This window comes from Salvelinus fontinalis, chromosome 6, assembly GCF_029448725.1.
Source record: "Salvelinus fontinalis isolate EN_2023a chromosome 6, ASM2944872v1, whole genome shotgun sequence".
Lineage (NCBI taxonomy): Eukaryota > Metazoa > Chordata > Actinopteri > Salmoniformes > Salmonidae > Salvelinus > Salvelinus fontinalis.
In genome coordinates this window covers 33,146,736-33,166,982 of record NC_074670.1, presented here as the reverse complement: position 1 = coordinate 33,166,982, position 20,247 = coordinate 33,146,736, and the positions used below count along the sequence as shown (strand labels likewise).

General features: G+C 41.3%; 1 protein-coding gene across 1 annotated transcript in view; it reads right to left on the bottom strand.

Annotated features, from left to right (window-relative positions):
* Window positions 1-13,000: 13,000 nt before the first annotated feature.
* The window catches only part of LOC129857706 (four and a half LIM domains protein 3-like), a 42,738-nt gene continuing 35,491 nt past the window's right edge, over window positions 13,001-20,247 (bottom strand). The window contains exons 2-6 of the mRNA XM_055926208.1: window positions 18,241-18,425; window positions 17,088-17,262; window positions 14,310-14,479; window positions 13,887-14,073; window positions 13,001-13,539 (exon numbers count right to left, since the gene is read on the bottom strand). Coding sequence (XP_055782183.1) covers window positions 13,382-13,539; window positions 13,887-14,073; window positions 14,310-14,479; window positions 17,088-17,262; window positions 18,241-18,425 — 875 coding nt within the window. The 3' untranslated portion in view covers window positions 13,001-13,381. The remainder of the gene's footprint in view (window positions 13,540-13,886; window positions 14,074-14,309; window positions 14,480-17,087; window positions 17,263-18,240; window positions 18,426-20,247) is intronic.

Sequence of the window (20,247 nt, the reverse complement as noted above, 5' to 3'; positions counted from 1 at the left end):
CACATATCGTTGCTTTGTCACTGTCACTCAACCTTGCGTTTAATATTTTTTGTTGCCGTTCATTTTCAGACATTTCAACCTTGCATTTGTGATGTAGTACAGTAGTAATGTTGTTCTAACACAGATTTTTTTAAATCAAGCCCCCGCCCCACCTTACCCCAAATATCTCTCTCTCTCTCAATTTAATTGAAGGGAAACATATGTTGGCATGGGAAACATATGTTAACATTGCCAAAGCAAGTGAAATAGATAATAAACAAAAGTTTAAAAAACAATAAAAAATGTAAAGTTCCAAAAGAATAAAGACATTACAAATGTCATATTATGTGCAAATAGTTCAAATAAAAAAGGGAAAATAAATAAACATAAATATGGGTTTTGTTCTTCACTGGTTGCCCTTTTCTCGTGACAACAGGTCACACATCTTGCTGCTGTGATGGCACACCGTGGTATTTCACCCAGTAGATATGGGAGTTTATCAAAATTGGGTTTGTTTTCAAATTCTTTGTGTCTGTGTAATCTGAGGGAAATATATGTCTCAAATATGGTCATACATTTGGCAGGAGGTTAGGAAGTGCAGCTCAGTTTACACCTCATTTTGTGGGCAGTGTGCAGATAGCCTGTCTTCTCTTGAGAGCCAGGTCTGCCTATGGCAGCCTTTCTCAATAGCAAGGGTATGCTCACTGAGTCTGTCAAAGCTTTCCATAAGATTGGGTCACTCACAGTGGTGAGGTATTCTGCCACTGTGTACTCTCTGTTTAGGTCCAAATAGCCTTCTAGTTTGCTCAGTTTTTTTGTTAATTCTTTCCAATGTGTCAAGTAATTATCTTTTGGTTTTCTAATGATTTGATTAGTCTAATTGTGTTGCTGTCTTGGGGCTCTGTGGGGGCTGTTTGTGTTGGTGAACAGAGCCCCAGGACCAGCTTGCTTAGGGGACTCTTCTACATGTTAATCTCTCTGTAGGTGTTGGCTTTGTTATGGAAGGTTTGGGAATCGCTTCCTTTTAGGTGGTTGTAGAATTGAATGGCTCTTTTCTGGATTTTGATAATTAACGGGTATCGGTCTAATTCTGCTCTGCATGCATTATTTGGTGTTTTACGTTGTACACAGAGGACATTTTTGCAGAATTCTGCATGCATAGTCTCAATTTGGTGTTTGTCCCATTTTGTGAATTCTTCTTTGGTGAGCCATAAAGGGCAATGGGTTCTATAACTGATTCAAATATTTTTAGTCAGATCCTAATTGGTATGTCGAATTTTATTTTCCTTTTGATGGCATAGAAGGCCCTTCTTGCCTTGTCTCTCAGCTTGTTCACAGCTTTGTGGAAGTTACCTGTGGCGCTGATGTTTAGGCCGAGGTATGTATAGTTTTGTGTGCGCTCTAGGGAAACGGGGTCTAGATGGAATTTGTATTCGTGGTCCTGGAAACTGTTTTTGGAACACCATTATTTTTGTCTTACTGAGATTTACTGTCAGGGCCCAGGTCCGACAGAATCTGTGCAGAAGATCTAGGTGCTGCTGTAGGCCCTCCTTGGTTGGGGACAGAAACACCAGAACTTCAGCATACAGTAGACATTTGACTTCAGATTCTAGTAGGGTGAGGCCGGGTGCTGCAGACTATTCTAGTGCCCTTGCTAATTCGATGATATATATGTTGAAGAGAGTTGTCTCACCCCCACGGCCCTGTGGAAAGAAATGTGTTTTTTAAAACAAATTTTAACCACACACTTGTTGTTTGTGTACATTAATTTTATAATGTTGTATGTTTTTCCCCCAACACCACTTTCCATCAATTTGTATAGCAGACTCTCATGCCAAATTGAGTCTAAAGCTTTTTTTTAAATCAACAAAGAATGAGAAGACTTTGCCTTTGTTTTGGTTTGTTTGTTTGTCAAATTTGTTTTCACTGAGGAAATGTACGAGTCTGCTGTTAATAATGCAGAGGAGGATTTTCCCAAGGTCGCTGTTGACGCATATCCCACGGTAGTTATTGGGGTCAAATTTGTCTCCATTTTTGTGGATTGGTGTGATCAGTCCTTGGTTCCAAATATTGTGGAAGATGCCAGAGCCAAGATTGATGTTAAAGAGTTTAAGTATAGCCAATTGGAATTTGTGGTCTGTATATTTTATCATTTCATTGAGGATACCATCAACACCACAGACCGTTTTGGGTTGGAGGGTTTGTATTTCGTTTGGTAGTTCATTCAATGTAATTGTAGAATCCAGTGGGTTCTGGTAGTCTTTAATAGTTGATTCTAAGATTTGTATTTGATCATGTATATGTTTTTGCTGTTTGTTCTTTGTTCTTTGTTATAAGGGCAGCAGGTAGCCTAGTGGTTAGAGCGTTGGCCCAGTAACCGAAATGTTGCTAGATCGAATCCCCAAACTGACAAGGTAAAAATCAGTTGTTCTTCCCCTGAACAAGGCAGTTAACCCACTGTTCCTAGGCCGTCATTGTAAATAAGAATTTGTTCTTAACTGACTTGCCTAGTTAAATAAAAATAAAAAAAGATTGGAGAAGTGGTATACCCATACATCTTCATTTTGGATAGATAACTCTTCGTGTTGTTTGTTTAGTGTTTTCCAATTTTCCCAGAAATGGTTACAGTCTATGGGATTCTTCAATTACATTGAGATGATTTCTGCTAGCCAGTTTACTTTACCGTCTCCACACGAGTCCTGATGGATTCTTTATTGTCCTCAGTGGAACAGTAGCTTGGCTACACACACGGCACACAGTACAACTCAGAGCTGAGCAGCTCTGTGCCATCGCTCACTGTGATCTATGAACATCTGTGGAAGATGTCATCCACTGTGGAAAGGAAAGAACGTGCTTTCTGATTCGTCACCCACACCCACTGATAGTGGATTGTCACTGCTGATAACTGGGGCCATCTGGGTTGCATATTCATGCATTTCCACTCACACGTACAGCAGTTTTGACTTGTGTTTGATTGGAGACAAGGATTATGTTCAACTGGGGGATGATGGTACTCCGCGGAGACCCATCATTTCCGATGGAATCAAAAATGATGACGAACAAACCCTGATCTATCATTTGTTTTGGAAGAGGTAGTAAGAAGACAGCTTTGAGGTTTCTTCAAGTCATCTTTTTGCGATTCAACAAAGTTTCTCTCATGCGTGCTCAGCTTTTCTCTTTAATATTCCTCATCTCAGTTGAACCAATGCAGGTTATAATATTATTGCATCGGTATTAACATGAGAAACATAGTAAAAAGTTGATAACACTGATGTTGTCTTGTTTACTGGTATCTAATCAAGTAGTTGATGACATCATGGCATTGCAATGTCTATAGACATTTATTCCAAACTTGTGTGGGCATTTGCTGACTCAAATGCCTGGGTGAAATGGCCCATCCCATTTGTTCTCATAGCTCTGTCTGTTTATGGGTCAGGAATGGCAGGTGGCCTCAGTGCTGCCGGAGGACACAAGTGTGTCAGATCAGATGGTGATGGTGTCATCTCACCACATTCCGTGGCCCTTCCCCTTGGCCCAGCATCAGGAGCCGCCATGACATGGCATAATTTATGGCCTCCATTTTTATGGTTAGTTTCAGGGCACATTACAGACACATTTAGTAACACCATCTCAGTGACTAATCTTTAGGTGTGCTTGTCTAGACATTGCACAGACGTCACACAGGGCAAAGCGAGGAGTTACTACTGAGAGAAAGGCAGCTGTTTGAGTGGCTGGACAGATTGAGGTTTTCAGATTACGTCATCGTCAGTCATCGAGTATCACAGGAGAAATTGACACTGGTATGGTGTCCATATTAGGACAGCCATATGAATACTGTAGGCGTCACAAGACTTCACTATTGACCAACTGGTCCATGAGCAATGAGAACTAGTTTATGATTGTCCTCCATTTTGGATTTGAGCAACTTGTTCAATGAACTTAGTAGGCTATACTTTTTAATGGCCATGATCCTATACTCTTCCCAACATGGCGTCTTGTTCACAATGCCAAGGTGTAGGCCTTAGAGGTTCATTCGTTGTCATAGCTAATAATACAGTGGCAGCATAAGCCAAACACTTAACCACTGTCTTTTGATCATTAGTACTGCCTCAAACAGCCAATGACCTCACAGTCTTCTGTCTGGTAAATAGAACAACGTTTTGGCTTAGCAGTTTTGTAGCTAACAAGGCTAATGGCTACAGGCTAATGGCATTACAGCAATCAGGCTTATGTCTGCTTGGCGAAAGAAATATTGGTGGAAGTTATCTTTAAGAGCTAAAAAGAAAAGCACTGTCTGTATGTGTGAATTCTTGGAACAGACAAAAGAAACGAAATGTCTCGACAAAACTGGTTTATCCGTCTTTGATCATGTCTGACTTGCGACGGTCTACCAGTAGTCTAATTCTCCAACTCCAGTGCTAAGTGCGAACGGTGTGATTTTCATCTCTGAAAATGTCTCCCTTCAAATGAGCCAAAATCATATGCAAAGAATGGCTGCTGTGTAGATGGTGATCTGTGTAATTCCTGTGTGACTTTAATTATGTTCCCTCCCCTCCTCTTGAGTATAACACACTTTGGTTCCTACTTTCTACTTATTTTATCAGTCTTCCATGAAACCACCTGTTTCAACAATGCAGCAGCTTTAACAGAAAAAACTGTTTTATTCATTTGTTCAACTGCTCTCAGAATCCCAAATGTGTCCACTTAGTGGATGAAAGGCCTGATTCGTCATGAGAGTGAGATAACGTGTCTAGTAGTCAGAACTATTATATTTCGACAGGTTTCTTAGTACGGTAATGTTTTCGGCATATCAAATCACCCTAACTGAATAACAACAATTGTGTTACCCAAGGGTTACAATTACCACAAATCCAAATTGAGGGGGGATCTCACTTCATCATTAAATTTCAGTGGTTGAAACATTACAAGTCTAGTATGAAGTTTCACTATGTATTTACATATGCATACTTATAAACTATTAATAAACAATGATTATTACACTATTCAACCAGCCATTTGGTTTTGCTGCCTCTGTTAACTGGTCCGGTAACCGGCAGTCTTGATCCTCTAGGTCTAGGATAATGAGAATGGGAACCGCCATGTGGGAACAACATGGAGCCTGTTATCACCCTATACAGCTGGCTTTATGGACCCAACTTCCTGTAAGGCCTGAGGATCACTGGAACTAGTCAAATCAGGCCTCCCTCCTACTTTTATGGACTTTATAATAACCAGTTATGCCCTTTATTGTCGGGGAAATGAATTTGTGCCACGTGCTGGAAGTGCGACGAGCATAATTATTAGTGGGATGAAACTCACATGTGCACCAGAGGTGCCTTAGCTGGAGATGTGGAGCAATAGACTGCCTTTGTGTAAACCCCCTAGAGTTGATTGACGCACTGGTGCATTGTATGTTTTTGCATCGTACGCCGTCTCAATCCACCGCATCCGCCTATGTCGTACCTCCACATCTGCGGTGAAAAGTGACAGAGCTAGAGTGGTGTTTGTCAGACCAGGAGACATACCGAGAATCGGTCTTCTCACGAAAATGTCTGTAGCGTCCGAATGGTTTGACCTACGAACTAATGTGGAAAGGGGAGATTCTCACAAACACAATGGTGTTCTCCGTTTAGCTCTATGATCTCCACAAGTGTCACAGGACTCTTCTGAAGGTAGCCAGTATCGGTAAAAAAAAATGAATGGAAGTAAGAAGGTATTTTGTGCCTACCCCCAAAAAAGGGGTTAATGTGTTTCAAAAAATATATTCTTATATCACCGTGTTTCTTATGATTTCTATTTTGATTGTCTTTTTTGCAGTTTATGAATGTGTTATTCAATGCGTTTCTCTGGGCTATATTAGTAAAGGCCTAATTCAATATTTATCAAATACATAAAAATAAAAAAAATATTGACACCTAAAGGGGCCCTAAAATAAAAACTCATAGTACCCCACCCCAACTAAGGCTTAGAGTTTTAAGAATAAAAAAGTATAAATAAAAGAATAAAAAATCTAGTTTGTTAAGATAAAATATTTTGGGAGAAATATTCTGGACTTTGAGTCAGAGGCATCATATTATTTTCTTAACTGTCATTCCTTTCCTCCACATCAGTGGAAATTAAAGATTAGAAATAAACAAAAATTGGCAGGCAGTCTTGAATGACAAAGCTTGTCAGTATGTTTGATTGAGTGAGAAACTAAAGTAATGTCACGACTACTTTGTTATTCTTACTGGCCTCTCAGCCTAAATATGCATTAGCTACTATTTCCTTTTCACTCATGGTTGCAATGATTGCTTAGCGGTCGGTCAAACTGTGTATGTTAAGTCAGATACCGTAGTTACCGTCTTTTTTCAGAAACTAAGGACTTCTGAATAGCGTGGATGCGTGTGAGAACTGACTTGTGAAGCCATTTTCAAATGGACATTATTAAGAAACTAAACCAAATGTGTCACTAGAGCCTGATGGAGCCAAGTGAAAGCCCATACTGTAGTTTATCATGCATACACAACGTGAACTCATCAACTCACCGCATTTTCACAACAAAGCATCCACAAATGCTGCCAAACATACCCTCGTAAAACTGACCATCCTACCGATCCTCGACTTCGGCGATGCCATTTATAAAATAGCCTCCAACACTCTACTCAACAAATTGGATGCAGTCTATACTAGATGTTTGTCCAGCTTTCTGGCCTGATTTGTTTCCCAGGCATTTTTGCTGGGCAAGGATGATTTGGCTTGGAACTGAGAAATGGATGGCAAACAAATTCAATGGAAGGGAGGGAGGGAGAGAGCGGGAGATTATGCAATTTTGTGCTCTTCCCAATTCCTGTTTGTGGTAGAAACCTTGAGAGAGTCTGTGATGTTCTCTCATTTGCCAGTTGTGGCTAGATACCAGACCTTCATTGTGATTCAATTCCACAATTCTATTTCCAAGAAAACCTTCCTAATTGAACATAATCTAATGTTGTTAATAGGTGCGGTAACGAAAGACGCCGATTGTTCGCCAGAGGATTGCATTTTCAAATCGCAGGTGAGGAGCTTAGCTTTTACAGTATACAGATGCCAAACCTGAATTGTTTCATTGTGTCCTACTGTGAACCATCTAAAAACATCTGTAGACAATATTAGAAAGGCCAAAGTTGTTCGTAAGCATCTGGGTGGTTGCTAAATGGCAATAGTCTATTTTACAGTCTGTTTTGGATTTATTTGGATTTTATTTGCACTGAAATTTCAATTATGCACAATCATCTCAAGTTAGGATCTGGACACTTGAGGCCAGTGAGGGATACGTTTGATTGTTTCTCTTATAGCACTTGTGACATGGAATTTGGAGATTGTATATTTTAGCTTGAGAGACACTGCACGAGACTCAACAGACAGTGTGTAGTCTTGGGCCACTAAGGGCTCTATTCAATCTGTTCCGCTGAAGCATTACAGATATCGCAATAGAAATGTTAAGGTAATTTCCAAATGAGCCGACATATCAAATCAAAGTGTATTGGTCACATACACATATTTAGCAGATGTTATTCTAGCTCCAGCAGTGCAGTAGTATCTAACAATTCACAATTCACAATTCCTGACATTTAATCCTAGTAAAATTTCCCTGTCTTAGGTCAGTTAGGATCACCACTTTATTTTAAGAATGTGAAATGTCAGAATTCTAGTAGAGACAATGATTTATTTCAGCTTTTATTTCTTTCATCGCATTCCCAGTGGGTTAGAAGTTTACATACACTCAATTAGTATTTGGTTTCATTGCCTTTAATTGTTTAACTTGGGTCAAACGTTTTTAGTAGCCTTCCACAAGCTTCCCACAATAAGTTTGGTGAATTTCGGCCCATTCCTCCTGACAGAGCTGGTGTAACTGAGTCTTGGGCTTTGTGGGGCTTTGTGATGGAACGGTTCCGTATTTCACTGAAAGAGTAAACGTTTTATTTTCAAAATGATAGTTTCTGGATTTGACCATATTAATGACCTAAGGCTCATATTTCTGTGTGTTGTTAAGTTATAATTAAGTCTATGATTTGATAGAGCAGTCTGACTGAGCGATGGTAGGCACCAGCAGGCTCGTAAGCATTCATTCAAACAGCACTTCGTGCGTTTTGCCAGCAGCTCTTCGCAATGCTTCAAGCATTGCGCTGTTTATGACTTCAAGCCTATCAACTCCCGAGATTAGGCTGGTGTAACCGATGTGAAATGGCTAGCTAGTTAGCGGGGTGCGCGCTAATAGCGTTTCAAACGTCACTCGCTCTGAGACTTGGAGTAGTTGTTCCCCTTGCTCTGCATGGGTAACACTGCTTCGAGGGTGGCTGTTGTCAATGTGTTCCTGGTTCGATCCCAGGTAGCGGCGAGGAGAGGGATGGAAGCTATACTGTTACACTGGCAATACTAAAGTGCCTATAAGAACATCCAATAGTCAAAGGTATATGAAATACAAATCGTATAAAGAGAAATAGTCCTATAATAACTACAACCTATAACTTCTTACCTGGGAATATTGAAGACTCATGTTAAAAGGAACCACCAGCTTTCATATGTTCTCATGTTCTGAGCAAGGAACTTAAACGTTAGCTTTCTTACATGGCACATATTGCACTTTTACTTTCTTCTCCAACACTTTGTTTTTGCATTATTTAAACCAAATTGAACATGTTTCATTATTTATTTGAGGCTAAATTGATTTTATTGATGTATTATATTAAGTTAAAATAAGTGTTCGTTCAGTATTGTTGTAATTGTCATTATTACAAATACATTGTAAAAAATCGGCTGATTAATCGGTGTTGGCTTTTTTCGGCCCTCCAATAATCGGTATCGGTGTTGAAAAATCATAATCGGTCGACATCTAGTTCAGACCCAGGGCCCCGAGCTTAATGATGAACTTGGAAGGTTCTATGGTGTTGAAGGCTGAGCTATAGTCAATGAACAGCATTGTTACATAGGTATTCCTCTTGTCTGAATGGGATAGCGCAGTGTGCAGTGCAATTGCATTGTCGTTGGATTTATTGGGGCGGTATGCAAATTGAAGTGGGTCTAAGGTATAAGCCCTCCCCCTCAGCGCCATTTGTCTACTTGAAGACCACTTTTCTGGTACTGCTGTTGGCTGACCAATCACTATAGAACAAGGTATACAATATACTATTACCACAGTACTCTGAATCTTTCTTTATTCCCTGCTAGATTGTGTAATTGTTTTATTCACACTTTCAGTCATTACAAATATAGTCGAACTTCTTAGAGCAACCAGAGTCTTTTAGCCTATACCATCTTTAATTAAGGTCAGTTTCCATATAAACAACTTCAGCTCATGTCTGTTTGTGAGATGGTTCAGTAATATGGGCTTGCTCTGACCACTCCGATCAGCCTTCACCTCACTACCCTAGTCATCTTCCCATAAATCTGAGGGGCCATGTGTGTGCAACTGGCCCCGAGTGAATTTTACCATGGAGCAGCTCCAGATGTGCTCGTCCTCCCTCTTTCTCTCGCTCCCTCCAGTCCTCTTCCCCTCCCATGAGCAAAGTTTTCCATTTCCTTTTTTGGTGAAGAAATCTGAAAGGCAGGAGGGAGAAAGACATTGAACCAATGCCCGCAGGAGAGAGAGTATCTGGCGGTCTGTTTGTTATTGGCCCGTTTGCTTTATCAAGGCGATGAAACGGCCTACTCAGCATAAACACACATACATGCACACACACACACCGTCATAGCAAAGATGTGTAGTTCCTACACCCTTGTGTTATATACTGAATCAGGCCGAGAGGTTTCCAGTAGTTGGGTTACACTGAACCTCGGCCAACAAAGAAGTAGGAATCTGGACATATACTATACTGCCAGTAAAATATCATTTGAATTACATACATTGACTGTCTAAAGCTAGTTGCACAAACAAGTGCCGAACTGGATGACTTACTGTATACAGTATAAGATCACTAGCACAACATCAACCCACACATTAGGGTAAATCTCAACCCCATTTTCAGCCTTTTCCCAACCCTTTCAAATAAGTACAAAAAAATGCATTCAGGTGAGAAGTTGTGGGTGGGGGGAATTGCTCGTAAATATTCCTTTTGGGGGTGGGTAAATTTAGTTGTACCTAATCCCAACACTTTTTCACTAAAGCATACTTACCAGAAGTCCACTGGCACGTTCTGATAATAAAATAATGTGCATCGGATGTAAATATGGCTTTGGGGAGTTCCTGCCACTTGCAGAGTAAGTTCAAATCCCCCATTGGGCACATAACAAATATTTGAAATGTAGACTCACATTTATTGCAGTATTGTGTTGGGAAGAAAAGTGCAATCATCAACTTGAAAATGAAGACTAGGGGTTCAATTCAATCCAACCTGCATTGCAGTATTTACACAGTACCTTTTTTTCCAATGGTCAAATTAACTCACAGATTGGTCTTGGGTACTGTATTAAAACCTACAACTACTACCAGGGTGACCTATCTCACAAGTATGCTTTCACTTTTCAGAATTAGAATTGTGTTGGCACGGGTTTAATATTGTAAATACAGGCCCATGTGGAATTAGAACTCACAATCATTGAACAGCCAAAAGAGGATTGGCCACCCTTCAGAGCCTGGTTCCTCTCCAGGTTTCTTCCTAGGTTCCGGTCTTTCTAGGGAGTTTTTCCTAGCAACCGTGCTTCTACATCGGCATTGCTTGCTGTTTGGGGTTTTAGGCTGGGTTTCTGTACAGCACTTTGTGACATCGGCTGATGTAAAAGGGCTTTATAAATACATTTGATTGATTGATTTAACTATGAGCCAACTGTTTTAAATCGGACTGCGCCTCCAATCAGTCATAGCGGTTTGGGGAGAAAAAAAATAACTAGTTGACATGACCACCATTGTCATCAATTTCTTGTTACAATGGATGTAGCTATGAATATAAACATAATCCTCGTAGCCTACATGTTTTATTTATTCGTAAAAGCACATACAGTACGTGTATAAACGATCAATTTGGTCATATGCGGAAATGGACCTTAATTCCTTTTGAATTTTGTGTAACGTCAGTAGTTAGGTCAAGGAAGCATCATGCAATATATAATTGGCACACTCCACTTACCAAGACCATTGTGTCACCTGCTTTCATATTTATCCTTGAGGTGGTACCACCAGCTCATATAGATGGGAGTGTATTTCATACCGAATACCTCCCTTGAGATGACTTAGAGGCACCTTGTAACAGCAAAAGAGCTAGATTTACTCCTAAAGACCAAAATATCACTTTTGCAATGAACTGTCAATATTAAGACCAGAAGAGGTGTCCAAAACATCTGGTTTTCGAGTTAAACATTTTTAAATGAAAGTTACTAAGTTTGAATTAAGACTTGTTTAATAACATTTTATAAACAGGTCATACAAATGAACAATTTAACAGAATACACTTAACTGATTTGAATCAACTCTTCCATCACACCGATGGCGTGTTTCTCCATCTTTTTTAGAATCATAAAAAGCACATTTGCCAACTCTGACTTGCCAGCATCAAAGCTCAAAATAATGAAATAAAGATATTTATTTTAATTTTCTTCTATACCTGACAATCAACAGCAACAATCAATAGAATTTTTAGGCAAACAAATACTATTTGAAATCTTTCAAATACTTTCAGCATTTGCCTTAGACTGCCTGAAGTGCCAATGGGTGGGGTTTGCAGTCTTGCGACTATTCTATTGGTTCCATTGCGCCAGACAAGCTCAATTAAGCCCAGCTAAATTATTTCAAATAGAATTTGAGCCCATGTCTGGTAATGACAAAGACATGCATACCACTTAGTTGATGAAATGCAGCTCAACTTCTTTGGGACTAGCCCATTTATTATCAAACAACAGCGATAATAGCAGAAAGGTTAAATACAAAAGGTGAAAAAGGAAATATGCTTGATGAAAAATATCATAGATAAATGTCAATATGGAAAAAAGTAAACAATAGTTATTTAAAGGCAAAGAGTGGTTTAGGTGTTGCTCCATATATAAAATGCTCGTGTTGCGTTTGTATGTTCACAAATGATGGGAGCAAGGGGAATATTTTAGCCATAGTGCAAATACATGACAACGTGCTGCTTATGTCTTAACTGACTTCATTGGGTTTTTCTCCAGCACGCCAAGCTTTCTTTTCACGTTCTCTCAATTTTTCTTCATCTCTTGGACCTTTTCTTTGGTATACTATTGAAGACATTCACTGTCTGGAGCAGTGTTGGACAACGGCATAAACAAACCACTGCAACATATTATTCTCTTTAAATAATTATGATCCGGCTACAGGTTAAGTAACAACTAAAGCATGACAGCAAATACTGCTTCGAAACCCGAATTGACACAGGAGAACAGTCATATGCACAAAACTGCAATTATCAGCATTGAATCACTCAAACATATTTGACTTGCATAACATATTTACAAATTGAGTAAATATCAGGGTTCTGTGGCTGCTTTACAAAGTGTTGCTTTCATAGATTAGTGGTGATGCGTTCATACAAAAAAAATCTAGCAAAAAAAGTACGCATAGCTGTAAGCATTTTTCTTTTCTTTGGTTTGATAATACATACTATATAAAGTAAGGGATTTTTTTTTAAAGGCACATAACATTTTTTCCACATAGTCACAACTTATTGTGGAGAAGGAAAGCCTTGGAGTGGATCTCCCCTCCAGTCTAGATCGCAACTACATCAAAATAGTATGATTTCGACCAATGTTCGATGGACAATTTGCATGTTGGTCAATGTTATCCTCACATATTCAAATGCTATAGCCTCTAATACAGCATATTGGAGTAGTGATCGTGGAATTCAATTCAGATCCATGGTTTTCCCCCATACCAGTTCATTCTTTGATGGCAGATATTACATTTCTTTGGTAGGTCATTTTTTTGGTTGGTAGGTCATTCTTTTGGTTGGTAGATCATTCTTTTGGTTGGTAGATCATTGGCAACCCATCAAATGACACCACTAATCAGTTAATCGTTCATAACGGTTCAGTTCTGTCCGAAGATAAGACTCCCCCCCCCCCCCCCCCTCTGTTAAACCAAACATAATCGGACCTGAAAGTCACTCGTACATACAGGTGAAGATAAAGTAGGTCTATTTGGCAAAGACAACAATCAAAACGTGCCTCTGGCAAGTTATATCAACCTTAGTCTGTGCTTCAGTAGCCTGATGCGTCGCTCTGGTGTTTGACAGCAAGCAGCAGAAAGCTCTGGGGGAGGATGAGGGATCGAGCTGTGGTCTAGTGAGCAAGTTGTGTGTGTTGGCATGACCTGAGAGGCAGTCTGTGGGTCTGTGTTAACAACCTTGGCAGTGATGGGGGGGGGGGGGGGGGGGGGGCCCTGGGGTTGACCTAGGTGGGCGTGTGTGAGGAGAGGGGCGATACGGTGTCTGTGTGTGGTCTATAGATTGCTATTGGTGTTGCAGTCGCGACACAGGATCTGGTCTCCATTGGGGAAGAAGCCCGCCCCCACCAGAGAGACGGAGCACTCTGTGCAGGTGAAGCAGGGCTGGTGCCACTGGCGCTCCTCAAACGAGATGTACTTCCCTCCGCCGAAACCTGGACAAGACAGGAAGGTGTTATTTTCAACATTGAAATAGTTATTTAACAAAACAGCAAGTAGCCACTGAGGTCGCCTCCCATACATAAACATGTGTAATCAATGGCCGCGTTCCAGATGATCTGCAATGCAGTAGCCACGAGTAAAAATAACCAATGATTGAATGCCATGTTATCCATCCCTTTTGAGATTTGGTGCACGACTGCTATGTAGGCAGTCTGGAACATGGCCAACAATTACTCAGTAAACCTGGATCCTCAGGAAAAAAAATACATGTCTATAGCAGCCTGTCTCAACTGTCCCCTGCTACTGGGTCATAATAGCTGTCTATGACCTTTGACCCTACCTGTGATAGGCTTGCTGCAGGCCTCACACTTCTTGGAGTATAGGCTGCCGAAGCACTTGATGCAGTAGGGGTTGTCTTCGCGCGAGGTGAAGTGCTGCCCTGCCAGCTGCACCTTGCAGCCCGCACACACAAAGCACTCCTTGTGCCATGGCTCATCCCGATACGTCACGCCCCCTTTAGCCAGGGCCTGGAGGGAAGAGAGGGTCAAAGGTCATCATAGTTAATCAAAGACCACAAGTCAAGATGATAGAATGGAATACACTCAATAGATGTGATAAAAATGTTTCATAATAATACAGAATTGATACCCTCTGTTAAGGCTTTTGCCACACAACTCCTTAACCCCTTTGATTCCCAGAATCAGGAAATAGGGAATAAGCAGGGAATAAAAAGAGGGAATTTGGGGGAAATGTTCACACGGACCTTTTTGCAGCGGGTGCAGCGCGGGGCGAACTTGTCCTCATAGCAGGACACACAGTAGTGTTCATCCTTGTCTGGGATGAAGGACTTGGAGCCGATGGGCTGCTCACAGCTGTGGCAGATGAAACATCCCTCGTGCCATGTGGAGCCACCATACTCCAACTTCCTCGTGCCTGGGAGTGCAGAGAGAGAGGAGAGAAAAATGAAATGAGAAAGAAGGAGATATTTATTTGGTAGAAGACAATATTGAAGTAAAAAGCTTCTTTTTTTTTTTTTACGAAAAAGAAGGTCCAAGTCAGAAGATGAATGGCAGTTGACAGCGATAATAGCAACAGAATGTCCCACTGTTGAGGAAATATTTTGTTGAAGGGAAAATTGAGTGAGAACAAAAACAAAAAGCCCCGTCAAGAGTGCACAACACTTCACCGCTTGGCTGAATATCCCTGGCAACCGACATTACTGTAGCTCAATCCAGACCTGGGCTCAAATACTTTTTGAAACAATGTCAAATACTTAAAGCTGTGCTTGATTGAACTTGCCTGTTGCAATGGAACCAATAGAAAAGTCCAACAGTTGCAAACCCCGCCCACCTGGTACAGCAGGCTGGCTAAAGCGAATGCTCAAAGTTTGTGAAAGATTTCAAATAGTATTTGAACCCAGGTCTTGTTCTATCAGATCCGTCTAAGCGACAGAGTGCTTCTGAGGATTCCAGGATTCCATTGGAAAGGCTTAGGGGATATTCTTGAGGTGATTTAAGTTTGGTATGGCGTTCTAAGAAAAATGACACCTGAGCTTTACCAAGTGAAGTTTGACAGTGCAAAACTACACCCTAGGCAAGAAGCCGCTAGCGGCAGCACAATATCAGAATAATAGCTAACACTTTATTTGGATAGTCCCAACTCCCAATTACAGTATATGGTTTGTAGATGTTCAGTAGATGTTCAATAACTGTCATCAACATTTCAAAAAACAATCCACTAACCCCAACCCTTATTCTAAAACTAGATGCTAAAGATACTTTGTCGATAGTATGACTATCTGTAGATCATCTACAGCACCAGTCAAAAGTTTGGACACACCTACTCATTCAAGGGTTCTTATTTTTTAATATTTTCTACATTGTAGTTCCCACATATGCTGAGCACTTGTTGGCTGCTTTTCCTTCACTCACGGTCCAACTCATCCCAAACCATCTCAATTGGGTTGAGGTCGGGTGATTGTTGAGGCCAGGTCATCTGATGCAGCACTCAATCACTCTCCTTCTTGGTCAAAAAGCCCTTACACAGCTTTGAGGTGTGTTGGGTCATTGTCCTGTTGAAAAACAAATTATAGCCCCACTAAGCGCAAACCATATTGGGTTGGCGTATTGCTGCAGAACGCTGTGGTAGCCATACTGGTTCAGCAATACTGGTTCATACTGGTGCCTTGAATTCTAATTAAATCACTGACAGTTTCACCAGCAAAGCACCATCACACCTCCTCCCCCATGCGAGAACAGTCTATGACTAGGGTGTCTTACCAGAGGCTGCTGCCGATACAGTGTATAACCCGCCAGCTGTATGTTAATCAAATCAAACTTTATTTGTCACATGCGCCGAATACAAGTGTCGAATTTACCGTGAAATGCTTACTGACAAGCCCTTAACCAACAGTGCAGTTCAAGAAGAGGTCGACGTTCAGCCACGACTCTGAAACATACGATATTACAGTTTAACGTCCCGTTGGTAGGATATACGTGCTTTTAGTTCGTCCACTTTATTATCCAGCGATTGTACGTTGGCCAATTGCAACGATGGCAAAGGCAGATTAGCCACACGTCGCCGGATCCTCGCAAGGCACCCCGATCTCCTTCCGTCCTACCTCAGCCTCGTTCTCCTGCGAATGACGGGGATGAGGGCCTGTTAGGGTGTCTGGAGTAAATCCCTCTTGTCCAACTCATGAAAGAAAAATTATTTGCCCAAATAAAGTGTGATGGAATAATATGACACTATACCCAATCTGGTTGGCACTAAAACATGTCATTATTTTCCAAGCTCTCTTCACAGTTAGCTATCTGACATCTCTACTGACACCATCCAACACCATCAACGCATACTGAATACAGTGAAGGGAATTTTTGTCTAAACTAAAAGAGAAGTATCAAAAAAAAAAAAAAAAAAAAGAAGGTACACCACCTCCACCACACTCTTCCTGGAATCATTTGCTGTTTTACGATTTTTTTCCCCCCGTTTTGGCTGATACAGTGGTGCCGAAATAGTTTACGGGCTTATCTCGTTATCATCAGACACTTGGCCACTCTCCAAGGCACGGGGATTTGGCTCAGAGACAGCAAGTAAGGCAAACTGGCAATTACTCTGTCACATTCTGCCCCGGCCGCGCTAACTCTTTCTTCTCTCTCTTTTGTCTCTCTGACATTCTCGCTTCCTCTGTATCTCTTTCTCTGGCTAGGTGCAAATGTTTTGTAGAGAAAAATCCTTGACAACATCTCAAGCTTTACGACAAAGCCTCTTTGTGCTTTTCATGTTCAATATCCTATATCTTCAGACCATCTTAAACACTCAGCTGCACAAATTATGAACAGTGCCTGGGTGACGCAAGGACAAACAATTTCCAGGGACGTGGGGGAGATCATGATTACAGTCTTGTGTCACGTAGTGTACAGTATGTGTAGCCTATGTTAAATATATATGCTAGGAGTGTTTTCATGTCAGTGGAGGCTGGTGTCACTAAAAATCAGAGGATGGGCTCCATTCATTTCATTACACCCCACCCCCCCAGTACCTGGCATGACTGTCTTGTCGCAGGCCACACACTTGGATGAGAACTCGTTGCAGTAGCAGTCGTTGCACAGCAGCGCCTCCTCCTGGCTGGTGAAGGGCTCGTCCGCCAGCGAGCGGTCACAGCGGAAACAACGGAAACAGTGCTCGTGGTAGTGCCTGTTCTCGTAGAACAGCTCCTGGAGATACAACAAGGGCAAAAGTAGAGATCAGAATCATAGCTACCCATCCACTACCGTTGTGCCATTGAGCAAGCCACTTCACTCCTAGACTGCTCCAGGGGTCGCTGCACTGATGCCGACCCTGTGCTTCGTCGTGTTTGGAGTAGTTGGGAGCAGGTCAAAATACCGGTTACATTTGCAAGATTAGTAGGTTATGGTCATTCTTTTCTTCCATCCAAGACAATTTATACACACAAATTCCTAGGACTCCCTGGAAAGGAGTGCAATGTAGGCCACACGATGTAATGGAAGGTGTAATGTAGAAGTGATTGGCTACACATGTACATTGGATACAATTGCATTGGTGACCCCGTTTCAAATGACCAGTGAACTACTGGGACCACCATGGTCAAGTATTGTAAATTATCAACAACAAAAAAAGTGCATTATACATCTAATTTAAAGTGTTCCGGGTCTGTAATGAAAACAAACTGGTGACTCCCAGGTCATCCTGACACGGCAAGTACCAGGAAAACTCCTGGGGCGGCAGGTCGAATCCCCGAGCTGTGAGAGTGGCTGGGAGAACACACACCCACCCACATCGCTTATCCCATCCACTCCCTCCTGTTACTGTCGCAAATAAATAGCTTCATGTGTTTGTTTTCCATTAAGGAAATATTACAACTGCATTCATTGTGGAGAACAAGGAGACATTTTCCTCACACAACATGTCATGGTCTGACACGGCATGGCTGGCTAGTTGAGCTTGGTTGGAAACCATCTGTAATGGCATGTTAAATTAGCCTAATCCTTGCACTGCCACATTCATACCATGAAAGACAACTGCCCCCTTTAGCCTACAGGATGCATAATTAACAAGAACTACCAACTACCACTCATTACCGTGTAACAACAGTTTGCAGTGTTGAAATGACTCAACAAGTATTGCATGCCCTAATGAACATAACCCACTAGTGGATCCATCAAAAGTCTTACCCTGGCATCATGGCCGATGAGCTCCTTGCACTCGTCGCAGGTGTTGGCGAACAGGCTGTCGTAACAGGGGATGCAGTAGGGGTTGTCCCCCTCTCCCCCATCTGCCTGGATGTACTTGCGTCCATATAGGGACTCCTTGCAGTTGTCGCAGTCGAACCGGTCGCTCATTGTGACTTGTTCCATCCCTGCAACAGAAAAAAACGGTGTCGGCGTGAACATGAGCCTTTAATATGAACCCTTTGTGCTAGGGAAGGCAAGCGGCAAGGAGGCAGGGAGAGGGGGACACACAGGGTGGAGGGGGAGATGAGATGAACTCTGGAAAGGAGAGACATCTGTGAACTTAAAATGTTAACACCTGTAGTGTTTTGGTCTGTTAAATTTGTCATTTGCAAGCATTTCTCTGTCTGTCATTCTCTTCACTTTCTACTGTTCACCTTTAACTGAACTGAAGTTTAACTAAAACTTAACACTCAATATATATATATATATATATATATATATATAGATATATATATATATAGATATATAGATATATAGATATATAGATATATAGATATATAGATATATAGATATATAGATATATATATATATATATATATATATATAGATATATATAGATATATATAGATATATATAGATATATATAGATATATAGATATATAGATATATAGATATATAGATATATAGATATATAGATATAGAGATATAGAGATATATAGATATATAGATATAGAGATAGAGAGAGAGAGAGACATGGAGAGTGAAATAAGAGAGAGAGAGACATGGAGAGTGAAATAAGAGAGAGAGAGACATGGAGAGTGAAATAAGAGAAAGAGAGGGAACAGGAGATGGAGACATGGCATTCATGAGAGGTAGTTCAAAACAGCTATTAACTTTTATTGCTGTGTGATGAAAGCGAGAGGCACACGCAGACACACATAGAGAGAGAGAGGTGGCACAGAGCTATCACTCTGGGCTTTGCTTGCACTCCTCCGTAACACTATCAACCCCTCTGAATCTACTGTCTCCGAGATGAAAGGAATGAAACGGTAAATGCAAATATTTGAGGTAAATATTTATGTTAGGAAGAGATGGAGATCTGTGTGGACCACCAACCGAGACAGCGGTGAAGACTGACTACCCTCTGAAGACTGACTACCCTCATCAGGCCTACATTCGCTATATATACACACAAAAGTATGTTGACACCTTTTCAAATTAGTGGATAGGGCTATTTCAGCCACACCCGTTGCTGGCAGGTGTATACAATCAAGCACACAGACATGCAATCTCCATAGAGCTGCCCTGGTCAACTGTAAGTGCTGTTATTGTGAAGTGGAAACATCTAGGAGCAACAAAGGCTCAAGCACAAAGTGGTAGGCCACACAAGCTCACAGAACGGTACCAGCGAGTGCTGAATTGCATTGGGCTTAAAAGTCATCTGCATTCGGTTGCAACACTCACTACCGAGTTACAAACTACCTCTGGAAGCAACATCAGTACACAAACTGTTCGTCGGGAGCATCATGAAATGGGTTTCCATGGCCAAGCAGCTGCACACAAGCCTAAGATTAAAATGCGCAATGCCAAGTGTCACCTGGAGTGGTGTAAAGCTCACCGTTATTTGACTCTGGTGCAGTGGAAACGCATTCTCTGGAGTAATACATCACGCTTCACCATCTGTCAGTTCGACGGACTAATCTGGGTTTGGTGGATGCCAGGAGAACACTACCTACCCCATGCATACTGCCAACTGTAAAGTTTGGTGGAAGAGGAATAATGGTCTGGGGCTGTTATTCATGGTTCGGGCTAGGGCCCTTAGTTCCAGTGAAGGGAAATATTAACGCTACAGCATAATGACATTCTAGACAATTCTGTGCTTCCAACTTCCAAGACGGCGCTGGAGAAGATGGCTGACGTTTTACGTGCTCCTAACAGATTGTGTTTATGTTCATTTTTTTGCGTTGTTTGTAACTTATTTTGTACATAATGTTGCTGCTACCATCT